The 14,822-nt window shown below is 40.6% G+C and overlaps 1 protein-coding gene across 1 annotated transcript in view; it reads right to left on the bottom strand.

Moving 5' to 3' along the window:
• Window positions 1-14,822, bottom strand: part of ccdc102a (coiled-coil domain containing 102A) — a 52,456-nt gene that overhangs the window by 16,067 nt on the left and 21,567 nt on the right. Inside the window, exons 2-4 of the mRNA XM_053238273.1 lie at window positions 5,156-5,900; window positions 1,772-1,989; window positions 873-1,080 (exon numbers count right to left, since the gene is read on the bottom strand). Of these exons, the coding sequence (XP_053094248.1) occupies window positions 873-1,080; window positions 1,772-1,989; window positions 5,156-5,809 (1,080 nt within the window). The 5' untranslated portion in view covers window positions 5,810-5,900. The remainder of the gene's footprint in view (window positions 1-872; window positions 1,081-1,771; window positions 1,990-5,155; window positions 5,901-14,822) is intronic.

Below are 14,822 nucleotides of genomic sequence, written 5' to 3'. Positions count from 1 at the left end.
AGAGGGACAGAGAGAGAGAGAGAGAGAGAGAGAGAAGAGAGAGAGGGACAGAGAGAGAGAGAGAGAGAGAGAGAGAGAGAGAGAGAGAGAGAGAGAGACAGAGACAGAGAGGGACAGAGAGAGAGAGAGAGAGAGAGAGGGGGGGGGGAACAGAGAGTAAAGAGAGAGTGAAAGAGAAAAGAGAGAGAGAGAGCAAAAAAGAGAAGGACAGAGAGAAAGAGTGCGACAAAGTGACAGGGAGAGTGAGAGAGAGAGAGAAAGAAAGCGCGATTGAGAGATAGAGACAGAAAGAAAAAAAAAAAAAAAAGAGATAGAAAGACACAAAGCCTGACACACAGCCTCCTTTCACATATTTTATTCTTAATCTGATTCTTATTCTGAAAGACATTCAGGTTCTTTAGATATATATATATTTTTTAATTATTTAAAATATCACGTCACATTAACTTGAACTTTTTCAAAATACGACTAAAGAGTCAGCGGCTTTTCGGGAGACTGAACACACAGAACCTGCCTGGTGAAAATTCCCATCTTTACACACGTCCGCTTACATTTCTACCTGAGTGTCTTCTCTCTTTCATTATTAACTCCACTCTCTCAGAGAGAAGGAAAAAAGAAAAAGAAAAAAAGACGATAATTCATTCCCACAACACTAAGATGCAGGTTTTAAACAGAACCAGAGCGCCACCTGCTGGTTAAAGTGTTTAACAGTTTAAACTCCTCCTGCAAGCTGATCCTGATTCTAGACATTTCATGCATATTCATAGACTCTGACATTTTTAATGAGAGTAAAAGTGTGGAGATGTTCCTGGACCATACTGAACATTAAAAATATTATTTATTATCCTACACTGATTATTTTTAATAGTTTAAAATCCTACGTTCGTGATAAATCTCTTCAGGCAGGGATGGCTGAAACTTTTTTTTTTTTTTTTTAAACATTTTTTCCCCCGTCTCTCTCCTTCTCTTACCTGTTTGAGAGCTTCCTGTTTGCTCTTATTGAGTTCCTCGTGTTTGAGCTTCCACTGGCTCAGCTCGGTCTCCAGCTTCTGAATGTTCTTACTGAGCGCTAGTTTATCTCTGAAAACCACACACACACACACACACACACACACACACACACACACACACACACACACACAGCGCTGTAGATTACGTTAAAAAAGTAATGGCACCCTATAAACAGAGGAAGAGTTAGTGCGTGTCTATGGTAGCTGATACGCTGCAGTGGCTGAGCTGCGTTATTGGAAGATTTAGCGCATGCCGCGCTTAGAAGGCGCTCTTTCACCGTTTAGTCGCCATTTTGTCGTTTTCAGGTCTCTTTGCCTCTTATGGAGTTTTGTAGGTGAGGCTAAGTGTAAATATTCTTTGAACATTTACTCGGTAATTAATGGCTGATTGGCGTTTATCAACCTACGCAATCGAGTACGAAGAAAAACAAACGTTTGCAAGTGTGGCGACAATTTTTAGCTAGGTTTGGACACGAACACATTCACACAGATTTAGTAAAAGATGATAAATATGAGAGATGATGTTAGAAAAACTATTCTTACACACTCCCACACTCCTGCGGTCCTCGTTAAGGCATCGTCCTAAAACATAACTGCTAATAAAACGATTAAAATGATTATATTATACTATATTTTTTAAAAGCTAGGTGGGAATGTCGCCCTCTCTGGTAGAAAGATGTTACTGCGAGCTCCTTGAGGAAGAAGAGGAACGGTTTTCTCCGTGTTATGATCTAAAAATCACATGAGGGCAGTTTTCTCACTCGCGCTCCTTCAGCAGGACTTTCTGAGACTCGTCGAGACGCAGCTGGAGAACGTTGAGCTTGCTGGAGTCTTCGTCCGGGGTTGCCAGATCCTCCCACAGGAGCCTGTTCCGGTCCTGGCGGCTCAGAGCCGTGCGCAGGCTGCTCACGCTGCGAGCGTCCCACGAGTCCGGAGCGTCGGCTTTCGCCCTCAGCAGAGCCTCCAACAGCTGCAGCTCCTGAGACGCAACCAGGAGAAAAATAATCTCACAGGGAACGAGACGCGCAACAAAACAAAACAAAACAAAACACGACTTTCATTACAGCGGGAAGAAAAACAACGCAGGAGAATTACTCAGCAGATTTTATGAATTATTTCATCATCATCATCATCGTTTCCACAGGAAGCAGGAGCAAAGCTTCAGGTGAACAACTTCCTGTTTACACACACAATTATATTTTTTTAAAAAAGTAAACAAATACAATAAAAAAAATCAAATAAATATCATAAAAACAGCTCTAAAGCAGAATTTTCTTCTTCCAAATCTAACCTTCTTCATCTCAGACAGTACAGATTCCACACAGTCAACTCCATAAATAATGGCACCCTAATAAATAATAAGCTGCTTATTATTATTATTATTATTTCCTCTAACAAAAACTCTGTTTTCAAAAAATAGAATTATTAAAGAGAAATTTACTTATTTTTTAATTCTATAAATCATTTAATGGTAAAATTATTGATGTTCGTATTTAAGCAACAGAATTATTAAACGGAAAATCGACACTTGTGTTTAATCTAGAATTATTTAATGGAAGTTAATAGAATTCTTTAACAGAATAATTTAATCATTCATTTAATAGATTTAATATTAAGAATATCAACAGAATTATTTAAATGGAAAAATTATTGACTCCATTTAAAATAATAGAATTCCTTAAAGCGAAATTAAAGTTGTTTTTAAAGAATAAAATTATTTAATGGCAAAATAATTGACAATAATAATAATAATTAATAATACATTTTAAATATTAGAATATTAATTCATAATATTAGAATAATAATAATAATATTTACAATAAATAACTCTGATGTTGCCCAAAGATCACAGTTCAGTTGATTCTTCTTGTCTATTAGACACCATATATAATATATAATATAAAATATAAAATATATAATGTAAAATAATCTGCAAGTTAAACTAAAGAAACTCTTCCTGGGACAAAAAGCAGCTTCTAAACTTCACCAAACCTCACCGGAGCTACAGGACGCGTGTTTTTGATGCTAAATGAGACCAGAACCGAGGAGTCTGTACTGTTACTTTCTCCAGAAGAAGCTTCACTGTGTGGCTCATTCTGAAATCAGTGTTTGTGTGTCTGTTTATATTGTGAGAAAATAATAAATAATACATATGTCACCCCCTTTCTTGAGTTCAAACACAAAAATATTACTCACTGCATTTCTTTGGAAGGGTGCCAATATTTTTGGAGTCTACAGTATGAAAGGAAGAGTCTGAAGACGAGGATATGGGACACAGCGCACAGCAACAGCTGAAATACAGTGGTGTTGCATGAGTTTGTCCAGCAGGGGGCAGTAGAGGAGTTTGACTCACACACACACACACATATACACACACATATACACACACATATACACACACATATACACACACATATACACACACATATACACACACATATACACACACATATACACACACATATACACACACATATACACACACATATACACACACACACACTCTCTCTGGGGTGATATTCAGGGCAGGAAATGGTACAATCAGAAAGTGAGTGTGTGTGTGTGTGAGAGAGAGAGTGTATATGTGTGTGTGAGACAGAGAGAGAGAGAGTGTATACGTGTGTGTGTGTGTGTGTGTGTGCGTGCGCATGTTAGAAACCATGGTTACTTAAAACCCAAAAGTTCACACACTTGAATTATTTCTGTTAGAGCTTCTGAAGGTCAAGTCTGATGCTGATGTTAGAGTTCTCTGATGGAACCATGTGCTGGAGAACCCACTCAGTGAACGTTCTGTTCCCTCACACACACACACACACACACACACACACACACACACACACACACACGTATACACTCTCTCTCACACACACACACACACACACACACACCACACACACACACACACACACACACACACACACACACACCACACACACACACACACACGTATACACTCTCTCTCTCACACACACACACCACACACACACACACACGTATACACTCTCTCTCTCACACACACACACACACACACACCACACACACACACACACACACACACACCACACACACACACACACACACACACACACACGTATACACTCTCTCTCTCACACACACACACACCACACACACACCACACACACACACCACACACACACCACACACACACCACACACACACCACACACACACCACACACACACAAAGAGAGCAATTATTCTGTGATAATTAAAAGCACATTAGGAAAAATCAGAGCATGCTGAAGCGAGCGTGTGTCCGGAAACGAGGAGAGCGAGGGATCGGCGTTCTGCTGCGGTTTCCCCCGAGGCCAAGACGAGGAGGAGGAGGAGGAGGAGGAAGGAGGAAGAGGACACAGAGACCGGGTTCTAATAATAGGACAAAAGGAAAAGAAAGCCACCAACTAGAACATGCAGAAACTCGGATCAAAACAGGGTCGAGGTCGTTTATAAACTCGGTAAAAAACCCGATCCGAGCGTTTGTGCTCCTGGTTTAAGAGCCGAATCGTTACATCATCAGGTGTAAATAATAATAAAAATAAATAAACAGATTTTTATTTTCTTGCTTTGAGAACGTTTTCAAATCCTTCTGCGTTTATACACAAAGTTTTGTCAGCAATAAATAAAAACAACTCTTTTCTTCTGATTCACATTCACACTATTTAATTTTTGTTCATCTCCAAAATCTGACGCTTTTCTCACGTCTTTTTGTAAATAACGTTAGTAGTAATGACTCCGCCCCCAAGACTGTGACATCACTGGCTCTCTATTTAAGATCGCCATCTTTTGGAGCTGATTGAGAACCAGGACTTTTGCAGTGGAACCGTTTCAGGTTTGGTACTCCGCCAGTGGAAAACGTACCCCTTGCTGCAGAACCAGAAGTCCAGGGGGTGGAGTCGGACCTGATCCAGCCTCTACGACTGGAGTGGGCGGAGTCAAAGCAAAAGTCCAGAAGGTGGAACTAGCTTGGTGTGTTTCAGGAAGAACGCTGTATAGCGTCTCGAGGGGTTGGGTCAGGATTCTAGGAGGAGTCGGATCAGGTTAAGCTCCGCCCCCTGGATGTTTGGTTCTGCACCGAGGTATTTTCAGCGACGGTTCTTGTGTTCTGAATTTTATTTTGCTGACTCACCTTTTGTCTTTCTGGTTTGTCGGTTCCCACATCTCTGACGGGTTCCGGCTCTGGAGAACCCGGTCCCTCTCCGACGCTCTCGTCCTCGTGGCTGTGCTGTCTGTCGGAATCGGCGGTGGACGAGTTGGATATGGGGGAGGAGACGGTGGCGTTTGATGGACAGCTCTGATCGGCTCGGAGTCTCTGAAGCTCGAGTTGGAGCTGCTCGTTTTCGGAGGCCAGCTCCTGCCGCTCTCTCCGCGCCCCCGTTAGCTCTTTAGTGAGCGTGTCGAGGCGCTGGCGGAGCTGCCGGACCTCGTCACGGGCTCGGTTCCTCTCGGCGCGCACTTTACTCCATTTCTCCCTCCAGTTGGCCGTGCAGTCTGACCACCAGCGCATCGTCTTCTCCATCTGTGCGGCGCGAGCTCGCGCTTCCTCCAGCTCGCGCAGACGCAGCTCCTCACGGCTCTCCCAGTCCGCTCCGGTACCGATACCGTCACAGCCCAGACCGGGCGACAGCAGCAGGGGAGGGCTGGCGCTGGGCGTGCCCGCCGTGGGGCTCGGCGTGTGGGTCATGCTGTCTGGAGAGCGCACTCGGTCCGGACCCACGCCCAGGCCGCACAGCAGACCCGATTTAGCCGCCTCGGCCATGTGAGGGCTGGGCGTGTGGTTCATGACCGAACCGATGATTAGCACAGGGACGGGAAAGCTAGCAGGCTAACGGGTCGGTTCTGACTCGGGACACGAGCTGAGTCGCCATGACTTCCTGTAGAGGAAGCAGAAAAAAAGTGGTTTAGTATCGTGTGCGAAATGTAAACACAAACAGTTCTCTGGATAAATACGCAAATTTGGATTATTTAGAGAAAAACGTGACAAATATTAACTTAATTATTTATAAAACCTGTTTCTAAAATGTGTTATAAATAAATGTGTGAAAATCAGGTCATTTATAAGCACAGAAAATTCTCTTCTTTGCTAGATAGTGGAATTTTTTAAATTCATTTTAAAACCAAAATGGAGCGCAGGATCTGCAACAGAACTGAAGATCAGTTCACAAAAACAACAAACTGCTCGTAGTTCAGCGACTGACGCTTTCTAAACGCGACCGAGCCCGGCTTCTGTAGCGGTTTATCCAATCACATCACGTTTATTTTAATTATTAGACCTGAGACTAGCTACAGAGAGAGAGAGAGAGAGAGAGAGGGAGAGAGGGACACACACAGATAGAGAGAGAGACACACACACACAGACACAGACACACACAGAGAGAGACAGAGAGACACACAGAGAGAGAGAGAGAGAGAGAGACACACACACAGAGAGAGATAGAGAGAGAGAAACACACACAGAGATGGAGATAGATAGAGAGACACACAGAGATAGAGAGACAGAAAGACACAGAGAGAGAGAGAGAGAGAGAGAGAGAGAGAGAGAGACACAGAGATAGAGAGACAGAAAGACACAGAGAGAGAGAGAGAGAGAGAGAGAGAGAGAGAGACACACAGAGAGAGATAGAGAGAGATTATCCCAGAAAGCAGAAGTTTAACAGACTAATAGATTTTTGAGAGACTGTATTATTTTATTTACCCTTTCTGCTCTGATTAGCAACTTAACGACATAATTATCCTTGTTTCAAGGTCATGATCTCCTCAGAGTCTGTGATGTTGGTTAAAAATGTTAAACATGAAACAAACATCGCTACAAGACAACATCTTTAAATGTAAAGTTCGCTTCTGCGTTACAGCAACGTTTGTTAACGCGCAGCTCAAATAACAGCGATTATATAATTACGTTTATGATTCAGAGGCACGCAGGATAAGAGACAGATGGATTCGGTATAAAAGGTTTAAGGAAAGAGCTCTGAATATAAATCTCAGGAGTTAATTGTCCATGTAGAGGCTGTAACGTGTCGGACATGTGCTAGCAATCAGCAGGAAAAAGTCCCATGATGCATTTTTCCTAAATAAACATTAAACCTGGACGTTTCCCTTTTGATTCCTGTTACAACAGAACCACAACGAGACTGAATACAAGCAATAAAAGAAGGAAATCGAGCTCGGCACTTTCAACACACACTGATCACCACACACACACACACACACACACACACACACACACACACACACACACACAGCCCGTCACAGAGCTGCTGGGGCCCAGAGGAAGTTCCAGGGCGGTTCTGCGGCTTTTGCTCACAGTTACACAAAAGATCTCACACTGCAGGAAACTCAGAGAGACGCACTATTAAACACAGCACATGTAAAAGTGTGTGTGTGTGTGTACAAAATTCACAACACGACAAAACAAGATATCAAAAGACAACAAGAAAAAAGACAAGATGAGACAGAGCACCAAGACAACACAACCAGACAACAAGATAAAATGAGACAACAAGACAAGAAAACAATGAAATAATTCAACAACACCGCAACACAACACCAGATAATATAAGACAAGAACATAACGCAATAAGACAATATAATAATCACAACAAGAAAACAAGACATAAGACAACGCAACACAAACACCACCAGACAAAACAAGACAACACAAGGCATAACCACAACATGACAAAAACTAAACAAACACAAAAACACACTGCTGTACAATAAAGAGTAAAAGAACGTAAGAGTGAAAAACATTAGACACTGAAACTGAGAAACCGCAAAGAAGAAGCGTAAACTCCTCTGTCCTGAAGATGTCGGAAAACTTAACGTCCAGCTGACACTGGAGACTCCTTCCATCAATGTCAAATGTAACAAAACTTTACCACATCTATGATTTTTTTTAAAAATCTGTTTATTTTTAGCAGAGCGTTCGCTGTACGAGTCCCTGTGAATGAGCTGTTACTATAGAAACGATAACGTATTAGAGCGAGCGCATTAATTATAATAAACCTGCGCTACTGTCAGAGCTGCTGTTATAGAAAATTAATCAACACCTTCTGACCAATCAGAATGCAGAATTCAGCAGCACTGTGGTGTAAAGGAAATCCAGCAGTAGATCACACAGTGAGAGAGAGTCAGAGAGAGAGAGAGAGAGAGAGATGGTTATTACAGACTTTAAAAAAAGACCCTTTCAAAGACAGTACAAAAAACTAACCAAGAAGACGAATTAGACGAAGACGATAAAGACGGTGAATTAGAAGACGAAGAAGACAACGAAAAGGACCAAGAAGAAGAAGAAGAAGAAGAGGGACGTTGTGGTTGATGTTTTCAGTGCAGAAGGCTGGAACGTCGGGACACATTTCCTCTCTCCGAGGTCGTGCGGAACACGAAAACATTTGCGTCCGATTTAAAACAGGAAACTAAACAATTTGTACACAGGAAGGTTAAACAGGCTCCGAGAGCCGCGTCTCGTTTCACACTAACGCTGAGAGATCCGATACGAAGCCAGCAGTCCATCAGCCTCATCATCATCTTCATCATCACTGATACTGAACACTCCAGATTGAATATCTTCTCACTCTTCCTTTCAAATACATTCTAGATCTGTCAAATGTACCAGCCTCCCGGGTAAGTTTTTGTCTTTTTTCCTTTTATAAATATTGGAGAGACGTCCTGTTCTTGGTGATGTCACTGTGATGCTCCATTTTCTCCACTTCTTGTGATGATGATGTTCTTCACGGTGTTCCACGCTACATCTAATGTTTTGGAAATTCTTTTATACCCCTCTCCTGATCGAAGCCTTACAGTCTTTGTAAGCTCTTTGATGAAACCAAGAAGATGGGAAGAAACTCCTACAGAAACAGCTGATCTTTCTTTGGGGTTTAATCAGGATAATCTCATTGATGTCAGCTGTATGATAATTATGTTTGAACATGAGATGGAACGTGATTGGTTCATTCTGAACATAGCCACACCCCCGATTATTACAGGGTGTGTAAACTTATGCAACCAGGTTGTTCTAAGTTTTTTATTTTTCCCTAAAATGTTTGATTGTTTACCCCACTTAATTTTTATACGTTGTAATTTCACACTGAGGTTGGAAAAAGTGCTGACATGATTTATTATTATTATTATTAAAATGTGTAAACTTTTTACTTTTTTTTTATTTATTTTTTTTTATCTCCACTGAGCACTGTTTATAAAATCACACCATGTGTCGTAGCTCTAGCGACTCGGCGTAACTCATCACGTCCTCTCTGCGGTATGCAAATGAGCGGCGCCCGAGAGGAAAGAGGAAGTCTGTCAGCGTCTGATCGCTGTGGTTTCTAACCGCACACTTCGAAAGTAACTCTTTTAAAAAAATTTTTTTTGTTGTTTTGAGAAAAGCGCCTTCCTGTTCCTTTTCCGCCAGAGACAGCTCGATGCAACTCAAACTCCACAATGCAGCGTGAAGTCGCGACCTTTCGATTTAAAACGTCTTAAATTCAATGCAAAAAACATCGTAGCAATAAATCATGAGTATAGCAAATTCTAAAAATATAGCATGAGCAAATAAATTAATTTATTTATCTCGAATAATTATAAAAATTAGAGAGATAACTGACTGATGTCTTGAGCCGATACCAAAACCTGCGTGAAATTTATTTCTTTAAAAACTACCAAGCTTTAAAATATAATTTAACTGAAGCAAAAAAAAAAAAAAAAAAAAAAAAAAAACAACAAAAAAAACAACATAGCTAAAAACATGACGCACAAAACCGTAGCTTTTTTTTTTATTCCGTTAAACTTTCACGCAATAAATCAAGTACATTGCAAATATTATAAATACACTAAAATTAATCTTAACAACAAGGAAAAAAAAAACTAAATTTTTTTTTTAGTTTTTTAGTTCCAGTTCCAAAAATAAATAAATAAATAAATAAATAAATAAATAAATAAATAAAACAAAAAACACCTTTTCCAAATCCAATTTTTGTAATCGTTACAGGATCTGATCTGATCGAATTCATTCTTTTGATTCTCTGAGATCCGATCCAGTATTTCCGGCTGGTATCAGACCGATTCTGATCCCCGGGTATCGGATCGGCGCAGTCTCTGAAAAGACGTTTATTTATTTGCAGATGATGTTTATTTCTAGACAGAATCAAAATTATCTTCCAAAGATTCCAAAAAAATAGAACAATTACAACCTTGACGAGGTTTAACGATCGTATATTTGTTTTATAATCTAATAACGAGAAATATTGTGTAAATCTGCGCATGTCATCAGTTATAAACAAAAATCTAAGAAGACAAAAAAAAAAAAAAAATGTTAGAGAGCAAAGCTTTTTTTTTTTTTTTTTTTAATAGCTGTTGAGCATCAGGGAGGACGATACGACAAAAATATCATGATGCTAACAGACAGAAGATAAAATCCTCCTCATGATCTCGAGCTCACTGTGTGTTTACGCAAAAACCCGTGTTTACGCGCGAGCTGATTTCCGGATCACGCTGAGCCGATGGACGACGTGAGCAGCGTCGTACGTAGTCGTTACGTTTAATCGTTACGTTTAATCGCAGGTCTATCGTTAGAGGATCTTCATCGTATAATCGGACACGGAGACACAGAATTACAGAATTCACAGCAGACATTTACGACGATCTTAAATAATCATCTTAACGTAATAAACAGGAGTTACGTTGTTTAAAATCACCGATATATAATCGATATTTAGGAAAGCGTATCACGACGGCATGAAATCGATATTTTTCATCATTTTAACCAGCTCCTGAAGCACTTTCCTGCACAAACTAATAAAACAAATAAGTGCTGAATAGATAAAAACTTTATATTTTCTTTATATTATTTGCACATTTGCTGAGCGGTGAGTATTTGCTCATTTTGTACCGTGAATAAAGAATAAATCAAATTTGACAGGAAGCTGCTGCGACGTTCTTCAGCCACAGGAGAAAGAGAGGAGTTTGGTGACAAACGACAGAGAAAATTTAGCACGACAGAAACAAACAAACAAACAAACAAACAAACAAACAAAACAGAAAACTCTGTTACAGAAATAGAAACCTGCCTGTTTCATTTATTTATTTATTTATTAAAAATCAGAACCGCTCTCTCTTGTGTGTGTGAGTGTGTGTTTCTATCCTCAGGTGCAGCAGCAATGTTAGTTCAATACATCACACCTTACACACACCCCTCCCCCTGCCCTAAATACACCTGGTCACCATGGTAACAGCAGCCAGTACCATCCCCAATTCCCTCCTGGATCTATTAATAGCGCTACCTGAGTGTGTGTTCACGAGTCCACCTATTTTTTTTCCTTTCAAGAAAGCTTTTCCAGTGAACAGTTTTAAATTTCTAAAAGGAATGAAATCAGTAGAGCTCAATTAATTCAATTAAATCAATTATTCAATTAACCAAGCTTCATTTGCATAAAGAACCACATCACGAACACGTCAGGAAGCTGCACAGAAACATCACGACAGATTCGCGTAGCTCTTCATCGTAAATAAAACACATTCACAGCGTTATAGGAAGAAGCGCTGAAGCAGCCGATGCAGGATAATAATCGAGGAAAGTTAAAACTTCCCCGCAGTAATTCATTCCAGACTGAAAGAACAGAACGAAAGATGGACAAGATAATGGATTGTACTTGGACTCGCTAACAGAGAGAGGAGCACGAGCAGGGGAATATCGAATTCACATAAACTCCGTCTGAGCTTCAGGAGACACGGAGGAGAGAGAGGAATGAAAAGTATGCAGTGATACTGAGAGGAAGCATTAACGAGGAGAACAACTCTCTCTTTTAAAGACGAAGAGATGGAAGGAGATTAAAAAATAAATTTAAAATAAAGATCGTCTCTCGTGTTAGACGGCCATCACTCTCGCCCATCCTTCAAATTAATTACTTTATATGACGTAATTTAAAATATCCATTAGCAATAATCTTCAGAAACGGCAGGGACGGCGAGGTCTCGTCTTGGCCACGCCCCCAGGTATTTATTTTCCGTCCTAGAAAACCAGATTTCTGTCTAACTGTGAGACGGAGAGACTCAAACCAGAAAAGGATAGAGGAGATGAAGAGTTGGACAAAAATGGTCGAAGTAACATCTGTTTTTTGGATGAATAACACGGAAAAAAGTATTTTTGAAATCAGGATGCTTCAGTTATTGCACAAATCATAGCTATATCTACTCATGCAAATCTTTTGTGGGCGTGGCCTGAACAGCGGTTTATTATTAGTAACAGAAGTAGCTGCACACACACACACACACACACACACACACACACACACACACACACACACACACACACACGCACCTTCTAACGCTAACGAGTTAAACTCAATTTAAATAACACACTAATCAGCGTGAAAACCGGTTGTGTGATTTACGTGTTACGCGCTCTGCTTCGTTCTCAGATTAGATTCGATTAGCAAAGCGAGCTAACTGTTCTAGCTACGCACGCTCACCAGAGACACCAACGATCTCTGCGACTTCCTTCTAAGCTTTATTTTTCTTCCTAACATCTCTACATACGTTTAACGATAATGTCAGGTCGTACAGTTCTGTGCAAAAGTCTTAGACACATGTATAAAGAAATGCTGTAGAGTAAAGATGCCTTCAGAAATAATGAAATTAAATGTTTCTACATTTAAAAAATAATACTATAAAGAGCAGTAAACAGTAATAAATGAAACAAAGTCAGTATTTAATGTGACGATCCTTCGCTTTAAATAAATAAAGCAGTATCTGAGGTGCAGTGTGTGCAGTTTTATAAGGAAATGAGCTGGAAGTGTTACTGAGCATCTTGCAGAAGCAGCCACAGTTCTTCTGGAGACTTTGACTGTCGACTCGCTTCTTATTTCTGCAGCGAAACCCAGCAGCCTTCATTATGTTTTTATCTGAAAAGTGTCTCTTATGGAATCTGCTGCTTTCTTTACTGACATACAAACATTTTTCTGTAACATTTCATTTTGTGCTGGAAAACTAATGTTTGGAATCTAAAATGTTTTTGTACTGAATCAATAATGTAGAAGTCAGAAAATAAACATCTATAACAAAGATTGTACTAAAAAAAATATATATATATATATATATATAGGGAGCCAAAACTTTTGCACAGTACTGTATATGACACAAAAAAAAATAAAATCACACTTATACATTTTTCTTCTATTTTTCTCGGAACTAAGGGCAGGTAGGAAATAAAGTTGTGAGCGGGGAACTGAAGAAACGTCGCACCACGCGTGCTAAAGGATCAATCCGAGGAATCTCTCGAGATTATTGTTTGGATTGTCGCTTCTTTACAGCGTCATTTCTTTGCAGAAAATTGAGAATGTCGGAGTCGAAATGTCGCTGAAATCGCAGCTCCGTCTCGCACACATACTCCGTCGCTTGCTAGTGTGTGAATCCGATAGCCGTTTTCTACTAACGTCTCAGCCAACAAGGCGATTGGCTCGTTTTACTGGAGGGGCGGGGCTTGTGTGATTCATCAGCGTTGCTTTCACATTCTCTGGTTTAACTCGCGTCTCCTTTTCAGCTGCACACACCAGTTTGTTTGCTGCAGTTGGAGGTCTCGGAGTCTTTGTGGTTTGTGGTTAGCATGCAAGTTTCTGTTTACAAAATCGTCCATTTCTTTCGGATTGCTCGCTGGCTGTAGTTCAAAGCCAGAGTTTAAATTTAATCCATGTCTTATGCGTTAGAGAGCTACAGAGAGAGAGAGAGAGAAAGAGAGAAAGAGAGAAAGAGAGAGAGAGAGAGAGAGAGAGAGAGAGAGGGAGAGAGAGAAGCAGAAAGCACAGGAGAGTTTGGTCAGAATTAGAAAATGTCTGGTTTGACTTTGTGACCTCTGGGTTTTTCCACTTGTTTCCCTCCCTCGCTCCCTCGCTCCCTCCCTCCTTTCCCAAATTTCTTACATCCGTCTCTCCCTCTCTCTCTCTCTCTCTTTTTTAACTCTCGTTGCTCGCGGTCAAGAGTGGGCGGCCTTTTGAGAGGGGATTTACAACTTTCAACTGCTTGGGAAGTTTCCAGAACCGAGTCCTGTTTCATGTTCAGCCTGAATCTTCTTGGTTTAAATCTTCTTCTGGTTGAATTCGCCGTAACACTCGCGAGCAGCTCGGTGTGAGATCGTTTCAGCTTCCATATAAACTCTCAGCCATTAAACAAGTCTTTCGTTCACGTTTATCTCCAACAGCTAACAGAGCGACTGAACTGTGACAGTGAAGGACGAATTTACCCTCCAGTGTAACTTTTTTTAGCCTAATTAACTCACGCAATTCAGCTTAAAAATATTACAACACAATTATGTGCATTAATACGGACTTCTAATGCATCGATTAAGCCATTTTTTTCCCCCCAGACACAGTACGAGTACGTTTAATCCGTTTAATTTCATTCGTTAGTTTAAACAGCGTGAGGACAACAGACCTGAGAGCGCAGAGCAGTGGGCGTGTCTCAGTGCTCGCACAACTGAACTGCTCTCTCTAATGTGCAACACAGAGCGATGAAGATCTTCGTGCCGCCTTGCGCTCATTTTTAACGCCCAAGCTCGCAGTCCTCACGCTCTCAATTAAACACACTGTCTAAACACCGTAAAGATATTTTATCAGGTTACGATATCGTTAAAAAGATGCTGTAGTTCCTCCTCTTGATATTTTCCCAGTCTGCCTTTTGCTTTGCTTTGATCATTAATCGTAAAATTCATCCATCATCGTCATCTGTTCATTAGCACCAGGATTATGTCACAGAGCATCACCTAGTATCGTATGGAATTAAATTTGTGCCGAAAGCAACTTGAACGCAAC

Source organism: Pangasianodon hypophthalmus, chromosome 11, assembly GCF_027358585.1.
Source record: "Pangasianodon hypophthalmus isolate fPanHyp1 chromosome 11, fPanHyp1.pri, whole genome shotgun sequence".
Taxonomy (NCBI): domain Eukaryota; kingdom Metazoa; phylum Chordata; class Actinopteri; order Siluriformes; family Pangasiidae; genus Pangasianodon; species Pangasianodon hypophthalmus.
Note: the sequence above shows the minus strand (reverse complement) of the source record. Positions and strands in the feature narration are given on the sequence as shown.